Source organism: Crocuta crocuta, unplaced genomic scaffold (assembly GCF_008692635.1).
Source record: "Crocuta crocuta isolate KB4526 unplaced genomic scaffold, BGI_CrCroc_1.0 scaffold108, whole genome shotgun sequence".
In the NCBI taxonomy this organism is placed as follows: Eukaryota; Metazoa; Chordata; class Mammalia; order Carnivora; family Hyaenidae; genus Crocuta; species Crocuta crocuta.
In genome coordinates, this window is record NW_027532825.1 from 7,989,662 (window position 1) to 8,002,597 (window position 12,936).

General features: G+C 40.8%; 1 protein-coding gene across 2 annotated transcripts in view; it reads right to left on the reverse strand.

Moving 5' to 3' along the window:
- Positions 1-12,936, reverse strand: part of SUGCT (succinyl-CoA:glutarate-CoA transferase) — a 707,967-nt gene that overhangs the window by 95,219 nt on the left and 599,812 nt on the right. For both annotated transcript variants that reach the window (XM_077781125.1, XM_077781124.1), the window contains one exon: positions 8,943-9,006. In XM_077781125.1, coding sequence (XP_077637251.1) covers positions 8,943-9,006 — 64 coding nt within the window. The remainder of the gene's footprint in view (positions 1-8,942; positions 9,007-12,936) is intronic.

A 12,936-nucleotide genomic window follows, 5' to 3' on the forward strand; every position in this document is an offset into this window, starting at 1 on the left:
CCTCTCTCTCTCTGACCCTCCCCTGCTCACGCTGTCTCTCTCTGTCTCTCAGAAATAAAACAATAAAAAAATTTTTTTAATTGTCACAAATCATGTTTTTAGTTATTTTTCATCTAATAGCTTTTATTCTAATCATCACCCAGAAAATGTCTATTAATTACTTAGTTGGTATAGAGGGTGCTGGTTTGAATGAAAATGATAATATTTTTGTCCTCCCGAAGCTTATAAAAGAAAGATGTTCATCGTTTATAAAAAGTCTTGCAAAACATTCATAAATAAAAAATAGGGGCACCTTAGCTCAGTCAGTTGAGTGTCTGACTTCAGTTCAGGGCATGATCTCATGGTTCGTGGGTTCGAGCCCTGTGGGTGCTGTGTGCTGACAGCACAGTGCCTGGATCCTGCTTTTGATTCTGTATCTCCCTCTCTCTCTCTCTCAGCCTCCCCCCTGCTTGGAATCTGTCTCTCTCTGTCTCTCAAAAATAAATAAACATTAAAAAATTTAAAAAAAGAAATTTAAAAATGCCAGGTAATCAAAAAAGTACATTCAATTTTTTCAAATTTCACTATAAAATCCAGATGTCAATAGTCCAATAAGTTGGTTTGAGCTCCATTAACTCATAGCAGTGATTGTTCTTTCTGCACCCAACACCTACCAGTTTAAAAAAACAAAAAACAAAAACAACAACTGCAGATTCCAAATATGAATGTTAAAATATTATGGGGGAAAGACTTAACAAAAGTTTTATTTAAAAGAACTTAGAGAGGTGCCTGAGTGGCTCCTCTGAGTTGGTTAAGCATCTGACTCTTGATTTCAGCTCAGGTCACGACCTCACGGTTCATAAGTTCGAGCCCTACCTCGGGCTCTGCGTTGACAGTGTGGAACCTGCTTGGGATTCTCTCTCTCTCCCTCTCTCTCTACCCCTCCCCTGCTCAAGCTCATACACTCTCTCCCTCTCTCTTTCTCTCAAAATAAATAAATAAAAAAAATAAAATAAAAGAACTTAGAGCTGCTTGCTGAAAAACACAGATCAGCAAGCAAAGGTAATTCAATTTAAAATCCTTTCTGGGGCGCCCGGGTGGCTTAGTCGGTTAGGCGTCCGACTTTCGCTCAGGTCATGATCTCGCGGTTCGTGGGTTCGAGCCCCGCGTCGGGCTCTGTGCTGACTGCCAGCTCAGAGCCTGGAGCCTGTTTCGGTCTGTGACTCCCTCTCTCTCTGACCCTCCCCTGCTCACGCTGTCTCTCTCTCTCTCTCTCTCTCCTAGAAATAAATAAAACATTTAAAAAAAAAAATCATTTCACAGGCCCAGAAGACTACTTCCCTTTCACAGCACCGACACACTCCCCATTAAAATACTTCCCAGAGGTGCTGCCGGAATCGGACAATTGCAGTGCACATTCACAGGGAAGTATCTGAAAAAGGTTATGGTGAGAAACTTCAGAGTTACACATCAAACTCTATTTCAGTGAGAGCCTTTGAAGTCTGGAACTCAAAACCAAGGTGGTTTGGCACCTACACAGTGCCCGGGAGGACAGTGTGTTCCACTCTGGCTAAAGGGGCCAGTGGGCCGCAGAATTACAAGATGCAAATGGCAAATGGCTCAGCGGAAACTCGCAGTCCTTTGGAATGTGATAACCAATGGAAGATCTTTCCACTACAGTCCCAAATGAGAGGATGTTTATACAACGGCCAATCTCTTGGTGACAAAATGTTGTGGTGTGAACGTTAACGTACCTTTTAATTACACACAAATTGCTACCAGTTTCACAGTTTAAACTTCAGGACATTATGAGTTTTACAAGAATCTTCAATGGAGTTAGAAGGTTTTCAGAAGTTATACCTAAAAGCAGTCAATGAGAACACCTGCCAAACTAGGTTAAGGCTCCCACCCAAGCTCCTCTTCCAGATCTCTTCTCCTCCAGATAGTAGGGACCTCAGAGACCTCGGCATAGATATCCTTTACATTTTGATTTGTTTTCGGTTGGTCATTACCTCTGTTAGGTCTTATTCTCCCTGCCTCCACCAACCTCTCCAGGGTGCCTGTGAACCTGCCCCTTTTACTTTCTCCCTTTGAGCCCTTCGTCAGCTCCTCCTGTGCACCAGGACGGCCTCCTCAAGGCCCCCACAGCCCACACCAGGTTGGCCAACTGACAGCTGGCCACTGTTTGTGTGTCTGTATATTTCACTTCTCAGAGAAGCCTCCCTTGATGGCCACACCCTGATGAGGTCTCCCTGGTCTGTGCTCTCCTAGCACCCTGCTATAGCCTCTGGGTCTCCATGGAAACACTGATCCCCCTTTTCCATCTAGTTCAGTAAGCCCTCCCTGGTGAAGTGTAAGCCTCCTGAGCGACTGAGCCTGACCTGGGCACAGAATTATTACCAGAGCTTCATCTAGGAAATGGAGAACCATAGATTGAGGTTGTGTGTTTGAGGTTTTACTATTCAACTCAGTTCTCAGGTTACATTAGTTAATTATGAGCATATACATACACTGTGCTCATTGTGCTGATATTTCCATCATTAAACTAATGGTGACCTCCAACTAATGAACGCCACCCTCCTGGGGACCCTTGGATTACCAGAATATCTAAGCCTGGCAAGGAGAGATAAGATGCATTTTCTCATTTATATCCCCACTAAGAATTAATTTTTCTTCATCTCTTTCCACTTTTAAAACTGTCAAATAGGCTTTAAAGCTCAAATGAGAGAGTAGTTTAATGAACAATATATGAAATAAAGAATGGTATTAGCCTAACTACAACTCATACTTTGAGGTAATTCATGAACATCAACGAGTTCATATGTTTTATCAAAGATGTATATCCACACAGATGATTTTTCTTTCTTAATTATTTACTATAGATTGGATGTAGTGGGAAATGATATGAAAAGGGAGTATATTGCAATAGATATAAACTAATAAAGGAAATAGTTTAGATCATACTACTCACTATACATTAGTATTGGTAATGATTACAAATATTGGAAGATGTATTAAGTACTTACAATAATTATTTAAGTAGCCAAAAGGAATTTTGAAGAGGTTAATAATTTCTCATCTCTGTTAAAAGTATATTAAAATTGATTGACCAAGACCTTTAAGGTATTAATCAATTAGCAGTATCCTATATGTGAACTCTAAACTGAGCACACTGAATGGTATGGATTCATACATCTCTAAAAATGGTGCAATAAATATTGTATAAGAATTGTTGGTGACATCTTTGACCTCGGCCATAGCAACTTCCTACTCGACATGTCTATGTAGGCCAGGGAAACAAAAGCAAAGATGAACTGTTAGGACATCATCAAGATAAAAAGCTTCTTCACAGAAAATAAAAACCAGCAAATCTAAATTTCAATAGATTGAATGGAAGAAGATATTTGGAAATGACATATTGGATAAAGGGTTAGTATCCAAAATCTATAAAGAACTTATCAAACTCAACACCCCAAAAACCAAATAGTCCAGTGAAGAAATGGGCAAAAGACATGAACAGACACTTTTCCAAAGAAGATATCCAGATAGCTAACAGACATATGAAAAGATGCTCATCATCAGGGAAACATAAATCAAAAACAACCTCACACCTGTCAGTAGCTAAAATTAACAACTCAGGAAACAACAGACATTGGCGAGGATACAGAGAAAAGGGAACACTTTTGCACTGCCAGTGGGAATGAAAACTGGTGCAGCCACTCTGGAAAACAGTATGAAGTTTCCTCAAAAAATTAAAAACAGAACTACCATACAGCCCAGCAATTGCACTACTAGGTGTTTATACAAAGGATACAAATATTTGAAGGGGCACATGCACCCCAATGTTTATAGCAGTGCTATTGACAATAGCCAAATTATGGAACGAGCCTAAATGCCCATCGAGTGACTAATGGATAAAGAAGATGTACACACACACACACACACACACACACACACATATATACACATATACAAATATACTGTGTGTGTGTATATATATATACATATGTGTGAGTGTGTGTGTGTGTGTGTGTGTATACACACACACACACACACAATGGAACATTATTTGAGAATCAAAAAGAATGAAATCTTGTTATTTGCAACAATGTGGATGGAACTTGAATGTATTACACTAAGTGAAATTAAGTGATGAATCACTAAATTCTACTCCTAAAACCATTGTTACACTGTATGTTAACTAACTTGGATTTAAATAAAATTTGAAACAATTTTTTAAAAAATAATTATTGCTGTTCTTCAACAGACATATTTCTAGAAAGGACTAAGAGAAAAGTTTTCAGGCAAACTAGTGCATTGTATAGAAAATTCAGTAAAGGTCACAAGAAGTTCATTAATCATAAAGGAGATTTTAAAAAGTAGTTTTAGGTAATATTAATAAGGATTTTTACGGTAAATGTAAAGATGCACATATAAATATATATAAACTGCCTTTAATGAATTTAAAAATATGACTCCACTAGCCAACTAGAACACAATGTAGCATAATATCACTTTTAACTCCACTCCGGGTTTCCTGTTTTGGCGGATTCACCTCACTAAGGCATTGTGGGAGAATCAGAGTTGTTTCTACAGCATTTAAAATGCAGCCTAAAACTTGTCCAATGGGGACATCCCTTACAAAGAAAGGCAGAACTATCATCGGTAAATACAATTAGTGAAAGAGGAAATCCACAGGAAAAAAAAAATAATTATTTAGTGATAAATTCCGTTTGCATTTAATACCTCTTACCCTTCTGAGCAGCCTTGCGGTAGGATACAGAGGATTAGGGAATACAAAAGCAGCTTCTTGTTTGATGTCCATAAGCAGAATTGTCTCTCCCCTTTCATGGGAAGTCCAAATGTGCTGCTCTCAAAAGATGCTCCGATGCTAAGTCCAAAAATAACCTAAACATATCCATTTTACCAGAAATCTGAGATTTCCTATATTGATAATTCTATAGAAGGGATATAAGGTAAGTCAATAAAGTAGATCTACCAAAAATAGGCCTAAGCTCAATGGAAATTAAAGAAGCAAAAATAGAGTTTTCCAAAGGGAAATAAAGATGAAAATAACAGATAAAAAAGAGAGAGCTGAAGATCTGAGAATTTTATTGTGGTAAATTGAATTTTTGGCCTCAGTTATTTACCCCCTCTTTGTGCCCAGGTTTCCATCATATAGCTTTGCAACTTCTCTTAAAAAGAGAGAAAAATGTCTTCACTCTTTGGAGCACAGCCTAAAACTTTGCTTTGGCCAACGGAATGAGGACGAAGGGTCTGCTCATTATGCATCAGTTCTTCGATGGCCTTGTGGTTTCTGTTTCCCTTCTTGCTTTCCTGCCATTGCCATGAGAAGAATGTGAGAGGCCTGTGGGGCAGAGCTGAGCCCATCTCATAGGGAAGAGACCCGCTGGACCAGGCCTGCACCTAAAAGCAAAGTCACCCGGGCAAGTCCAGCGTAGGCTAGCCACCCACCACCTGCTCTAGGACGTGGAATAAATAAATGCTTATGTTTGAATGGAACAGAGATTTTGTGGCTATTTGTTACAGAGCATTATCTGTAACTGACAGTAGCTAACTGACACATTTATAAATTAAATGAGCAAAAAGGGGGGAGTGCCTGGGTGGCACAGTCAGTTAAGTGTCCAACTTCCACTCAGGTCATGATCTCATGGTTCGTGAGTTCGGCACGGCATGGGGCTCTGTGCTGACAGCTCAGAGCTTGCAGCTGCTTCAGATTCTGTGTCTCCCTCTCTCTCTGCCCCTCCCTTGCTGGTGCCTCTGTCTCTCTCTCTCTCAAAAAATAAACATTAAAAAAATTTTTAAATAATAAATAAATAAATAAAAATAAAAAATAAAATAAAATGAGCAAAAAGAGTGCTTTTTCCTTAGGAATCCAAAAAAAATTTTCCCTCTTTGCAAGATTGATGTTCACTCATTTACCAGGAGAGTCAGCAAATTCACATCTGATTGCTGGAGAGAGTTTTAGAACCAATGAATTCATTCAAGCTTGACCACTGGCTTACTTCTATCCCTCTTATAGTAACAACTATAATTAACTTTCACATGTTTACCTTTTCCTCTCATGTATTGAAGATATTAATGACCACGACCTCATCTGTAAACTTATAGAATTAAGTTTCATCAGTGGTTCTTGAATGTTCTTTAGATCCCGTGGTTCAAAGCAGGGTTTGGAGGAGACAGCATGACGGAGGCAGAGGAGGAAAGCTGAATGGTTGGAGTGCTAACCTCTCAACCAGCAACTCTGCTTTAATCTAGTTTAGATACTGAGGCTTCACTTGGAACTCTGTTCCACTGTTTAAAAATTAAAATTAAAAACCACTGGATAGGGGTGCCTGGGTGGTTCAGTCAGTTAAGTATCAGACTCTTTATTTCAGCTCAGGTCATGATCTCACAGTTTGTGAGATCAAGCCTCCCATCAGGCTCTGCTGATAGTGTGGAGCCTGCTTGGGATTCTGTCTCTCCTCTTTCTCTCTGTCCCTCCCTCTCTCTTTCTCTCTCTCTCAAAATAAATAAACATTTAAAAAATAAAAGTAAAAAAATAAATATTGGACAAAATGTTTTTTTAGTATCTCCTCACACTGAAAACACCGTGATTAATTTTCTGTTTTGACCACCGTCACTCTTCAATGCTATTGCCATGACCCTAACTTAAGACAGAATCATTTGTTTTAGACATGATTCCTATAACAACTTCCTAATGTGACTCCCTGGTTTAAGTTATAAATTGTGCCATTTCACTCCCCTGCATCAAATTAGAATAAAACCACATCTGGCGGGGTGTCTGGGCTCTGCTTCTCTCTGCAGTCTGACTTCCCACTCCTGACCTCACCCTTCTTATTGGCTTAAAATACACCCTGCTGTTTCCCACCTCAGAGTCTTCCTGCATGCTGGTCCCTCTGCTTGGAATACTGTTCCCCTACTCTTCAAATGTCAACTGCTTATTATCCTTCAAATCTCCATTGATAGGTGACCAGGCTTTCTCTAAGTCCCATCTGCCTCCATTATTCTCTATGACAACACATGTAACACATGTTCTGTCCCTTTTTCCTTTTTATGCGCTTATCATGACTCAACCCTTATCAGAACATGTGTTGGTTGCTTTTATTATATGACTATCCATTGAGTATGAGCTCCATGTGGTCAGGTTTGGCTTATTTTTCCATTCCCAGGACCCAAAGCATTGCCCATGGAATGTGTATATGGAGCATGCTCAATAATATGAGCGAATGAATGACTCTCTGAGCTTTTATCAACATGTTTTTATTTTTCCTCCACCTGTCTACACCACATAGCATTTCCCTGTTCACATGTTCTCTGTTCGCGTGTGGCCCCATTCTCTGACATGCTTATACCTGCTCTCTTTCTCTTAGTTACCTCCCTTAATTCCCGTACAGTGTTCCCTGTACTCCTGTACATCAGAATTTTCTCTTTCAACTCACTTTATCATCCCACTTCCCTCTTCTTGTCCTTCTTGCACCAATGCGCATGATCTGATCTGTTCTGGGACATCATGATCAAGCTGATCCTGAATCTTAAAATTAGATTATAGATAGAATGAACCTAACAATCCAGTTATTCAATAAATGCCATCTGATACCTAGAAAAGTAAATATTCTTTTTTTTTAATGTTTTATTTATTTCTAGGAGAGAGAGAGAGACAGTGTGAGCAGGGGAGGGTCAGAGAGAGAGGGAGTCACAGACTGAAACAGGCTCCAGGCTCTGAGCTGGCAGTCAGCATAGAGCCCGACGCGGGGCCTGAACCCACGAACCGTGAGACCATGACCTGAGCGAAAGTCGGACGCTTAACCGACTAAGCCACCCAGGCGCCCCTAGAAAAGTAAATATTCTATGCTGTTTATTTTTGAGATAGACAAAGGGGGAGGAGGGGCAGAGAGGGGGGGACAGAGGATCTGATGTGAGGCTGAAACTCACAAACTGTGAGGTCATGACCTGAGCCAAAGTTGGACACTTAACTGAGTGAACAGCCTGGTGCCCCTCTATGCTGTTTTGACTGAGGTGAGTGAGGAGTTAGGGGAATGCCCAAATTTCAAGCAAGGTAACCAGCATCGAGTTTCAAGTCAACAATGACCAAAGTTATATCCTAACTAATTTAATTATCTTCTGTCATAAGAAAAGACAAAAAGAAGTGTACGGTTTATATATAGTCCAGAAAAGAGGGACCCAAGGAACAAGAACGTGGCATGTTTTCCCAGAAGTGCCCCAAGTAGAGTCAACTGAGCAGAGGAACAGTAACATTATGTTAGTTAGAGAAGTGAGGTTTGTCGGGGTAGCAGGTTGGTCGTGAACTCTCACTACGGTTTGGATGCTCTGAGGCTTCTGGCTGCTGGAAAGAGAACTCCCTCCCAGAAGCGAAAAAGTTGGCATTTTGGCTTGGGCCAAATGAGTTTGTTTGGTATGAGTCAACTCAGAAAATTCAACGTATTTTGAGTTAAGTGAAAACATGTTGTTTCCGTATGTACAAAGCTGAGATCCTCACCATAAACCATAGTTCAGAAAGAAAATGCTCTGGACTGGGCAGTCACTAGTTTTCCCCAGAGGCCAGCTCCATCATGCCTGGCTTTGCTTTTCCTTCACGTATGAACCATGTGAATAAGTTCCTAATGGTCGCCACATTTATTGTTGTCTATCTTTGGCAATTACATTATATACTTTGTGAGCACGTGATTACATAAAATGGAGTCAGATAATACGAGCATTCTTGGTGACCAGGGCAATCAGACATTCATTAGAACGAGGACATAATTCCCTAGCCTCGGTGTATGTGCTTGGGGGTATGATCCTAAGGTTTCCCTTTCATCCAAATGAAGAAGTTGGATAATGTCTTGACCAACTGGGGACTTACCAGCTACCTGCAGGGATCGGCACAGGAAGCAATTAATGAAGGATGGTATTAAGGAAAATAACAAAAGTTTTCAAACCTGGGACTGATATCTTCCCCACGGTCGGATGCTTCATCTCCATAATGAGGCCATTGTGTAACACCTTCAAATGGAAAAAGAGACAGAAAAATAAATTACAAAATAAAATTACTTAATCTCAATGAGTTTGAAAAGCCCCCTATTAGGCTCTCTGAAGACACATCTTGCAAAACACTTTTAAGTTTGGAATTTTACTTTGAAAGTAAATATTTGAAATAAAAGTGTTTCCATCTCATATTCAACAAGCAAAGCCAAAAAGATTAGGAGGCACTACATTTTCATAAAGTCTTCCCACTCTTAAAAATGTCATTGGCTCCTAAATATATGGTATGATCTCCCCCCGTTTCATCTATGTTTGATCCTCTAAATACTGCACCTCAGCCTCTTCCTGCATTACCTCATCACAGGACATGGCCAAAGTCAACTACAGAAAGACAGAATGGGAGGAAGAAGGAGGACCCAGAACAGAGGAGCCCATGGGGATGGTACATGAGATCCGGGCAATTTATTCAGTGGAAGGGGAGATGAGGCAGTCCAGTTTGAAAGGTGAATCAGAATAAGCAGAAGGCTTAGTGACTGCTGGAAGTGGATATATTCAGGGCTGTTATGACCAGTAAGAAGCAGGGTCTGACTGGGAGCCCAGAGTGGACTCAGGGGAGTGATTTGAGCAGGAGATTGGAACCAGAGACGTTTTGGATGTTTTGGGTGATAATAAGACCATAATTATAAGACTAGATCTCAGAACTGGTAGTCAGTGGGGAGCTGGCAGGGAGAAAACTGAGAAAACAAAACAAAACAATACAATACAAAGATCCTGTCCTAGCGGGCTGATTAGGTATTTGGTGTCCCATCAAGAACACAAGGTAGACTTGACCTTGGGGTAAGAGGCAAGGCCAATTATTAGGACAGGGACATTCTATCAGGGACACAAGCGGCAGAAATGTGACTTGACGTTGAATTGCTTGACTGCTGGAAAAGAGCGACCTACATCCTTGGATTTAATTTTTCTTATGGGGTGGGCAGGAACACAGAATCTTCTAGGGATCAAGAGCCTTCCAACCATAGGTAAAGGATGGGATGAGGACATGGAACTAGATTCTAGAATATGAAAGTTGAATTATAGGAAGCAAAACGTTTGGTCATACACAAAAACGCTACAAAGTCGTTTTCCTTTGTTTAATTGTTTTTAATAACTACTGTCTCAAAGAACACAAAAATTCAATTCACTATTACCCTTACTGAATGTTCAGTGAGACGTACATGGGTGACTCACATATGAATTGTGCTTCCTCGGTACTATCTACCAAATGGAGAGCTTCTCTCTTCCTGCTTTGGACATGGATCTAAAGGGCAAAAGAATTTCAGTGGCATGGCGAACCTGCGCACCACGATTTCATGCTAATATCCCCAAAAGTAGCAGTTTCTAATGGCTCTATAGCACTTTGAGCTTCAGGTGAAAGCAAGATTTGCATACCTACATCCTTATCATGGTCTTTCCTCAGAGTTAAAAGAGCATGGAATAAATAAACTAAAAAAAAAAAAATGGAAAACTCAGGGAAAGAGGTCACATTTCTTAGGCTCTCTCCATTTTCAGTGAGCTTTTTAGTGAGACTGTGGAATAACCCACCAATAAGACAACCTCACAGGTGACGTTTTAAGGTTAGAGGTAGAACTGTGCTGTGTCTAAATATTCTGGCTTGCACCGATTTCTTCGGGAACGGTCAGCACCTTCGGGGTGATGCTCTTTAAACAACCATGTCAACCTCCCTCAGTGAGGGTGATGCCACACCATATGGAGATCCTTTCTAGGGATGCCTTGCCTCTCTTTTGGAATCACCAGCTTTGCACCCAAGAGCTGGCCAGAGAAAATTCTTGCCAGTGTTAGAACTGAGCTATAATTTAACTCTGGTGTGGCTCGTTCTCAGCACCCGCCCAGCACAGCCTCCTCCTATGTGGGGGTGGGGGCTAAATGCCAAGGCGAGGTGCTAAATCTCAGTTCTACTGAGGACAGGAACAAAAATACCAAGCTAAATTTCACTCGAAACAATTATCTGCACACTGAATCATTCTTCTCTTCTCGTATCTGTTGCCCTCGTGACTACCTCTTTGTAATAACGCTGCAATGCTACTCACGGAAGACAAAAGTGAGTGTTCTCGGCTAAATATAACTCAACTGATATTGCTGAAATTAATTAACGCTGAATTTTAATCATGTGGGAAACGTTAAGTGTCAAACGTGAAAGGGTAGTTGGTAAAGGTCAAGGGACATATGTCACAGATCTGCGAAGCAGAAGCTAGCAGTTGATTGAAGTTTCTCGTGAAAGCAGCTTAGTGTGCTTCCTTCGCCTCTACATTACTATCTGTGCATGATATTCCCAACGTGCAACTTTTAAATCCAGCCTTACCGGTTCCTTTGCACTGAAAGTCCTTCAGTGTTGAGCAGAAATATAAATTCTTCTCGTGTTTGGCTCAGGAAGGTTAAATGCGGTTTTTCAAATGCTACGGCATTTGTACGATTATGAAATACAAGGGCTAGTCTGAGCCCCCGTCTTCGGAAAGATCTGACCTATTCCCCTGCTTGGTTGCTACCCCCGTTTTGAGGCCGAGTCTGAAGTCAATACAATTCCATAGGCTTTCTTCTGCGAATCAGGTCAGATTATCTGCGGGAACAATCAAGGCCGTGGCACTGCTGTCCCTGGAAACCCTGCTTAATGACTCGGAATCTTGGAAAACTCTCCAGCCTTTTTTGTGAGGCAAGTCCTGCTCTGCTTAGTAACATATCCGAGAATCTCAGAACGCAGGCCGGCTGTCTGAATTTTAGCATAAATCTCTCCTGCTGCGCTTCGGGCGTATTGTCTCCCCCAACTTCACTGGAAACGGAGGACCTGGCGCTTACTAACATTTGTAGAACATTTCTTTGGGAACGGTTACTAAATGCTCCCCGTTCCTTTTCTCACCCAGCCTCGACACCCCAACCTCTTTTACCTTAACCTAGAAATTCAGATTTAAAGTGTCTCCTTTTCTGACCGCTAACAATGGAATGGGGAACCTCAGCTTTAGGGACTTCAATACCATTTTCTCTTAAGGACATGTCACGCCCGGAGCCTCGCTCTGGCCATTCAGGGCACGTGGGGGTTACCTATTTTGTTATTTTTGAATGAGGCGAGAAGCTTCCCCGGAACTCTATAGTGGATTTCATCCTCCTTTCACTTATTTTATCCTCCCTAGATCTCTCATGGTTGGGTAGCTCTTCTAAATATCATTTCTTTTCCTTATAATTGCAAAAGCCTATTCCTGACAAGAATAGAAGTGTAGAGAGTGTACTAACCTCTTTAGCAAAGAATCAGGCCTATTTAAAATAAGGTATTTCTTTCTTCTTCAAGAGTTTCAGCGATTGACAGGCTAATGACAGAGTCAAAAGGTAATTACAAATGGTAACGTATTTTTTAATGTATTAATGATGAGGGGAGGGGGAGGAAAACGTATACCTTGAAGTGAAATACGAGTTTAAGTTAAAGGAAGAAAGTCTTTTGATAAAGTCCTGTGGCAGGAATGGCAGAACAAGGCTGCGATATAACGCTAACAGGAAAACAATGTAAAAAATAAAACATCAATCCCCACTATCTAGGTGGTGAAAACCTCTGAGAAGAGCAGGAGAGCTAGGTCAAGAGTAGAAGTGACAAGGCATATTCAGATGAAACGAGACTGACAGAGTGGCGGCATTAAATGACATACACAAATAATACGTGTGAAGACCATATTAAAAATCAATATGACACCGTCCGTAACATTAACAGTGATGCGCAACAGAGAACAGACGATGAATAGAGACGTGACCAGTCATTCAATTTAACAAACATCATAGAGCACCCATGTACTGAATGATAGGAAGGGGTTGGCCGTAAAAAGATGAATGAACTTGCATTCAAACTGCCTATGATTAGAAGAGAGGGTTGGGAATAAGAGACCTGAGCCGATTTTATAGCAATTAAAG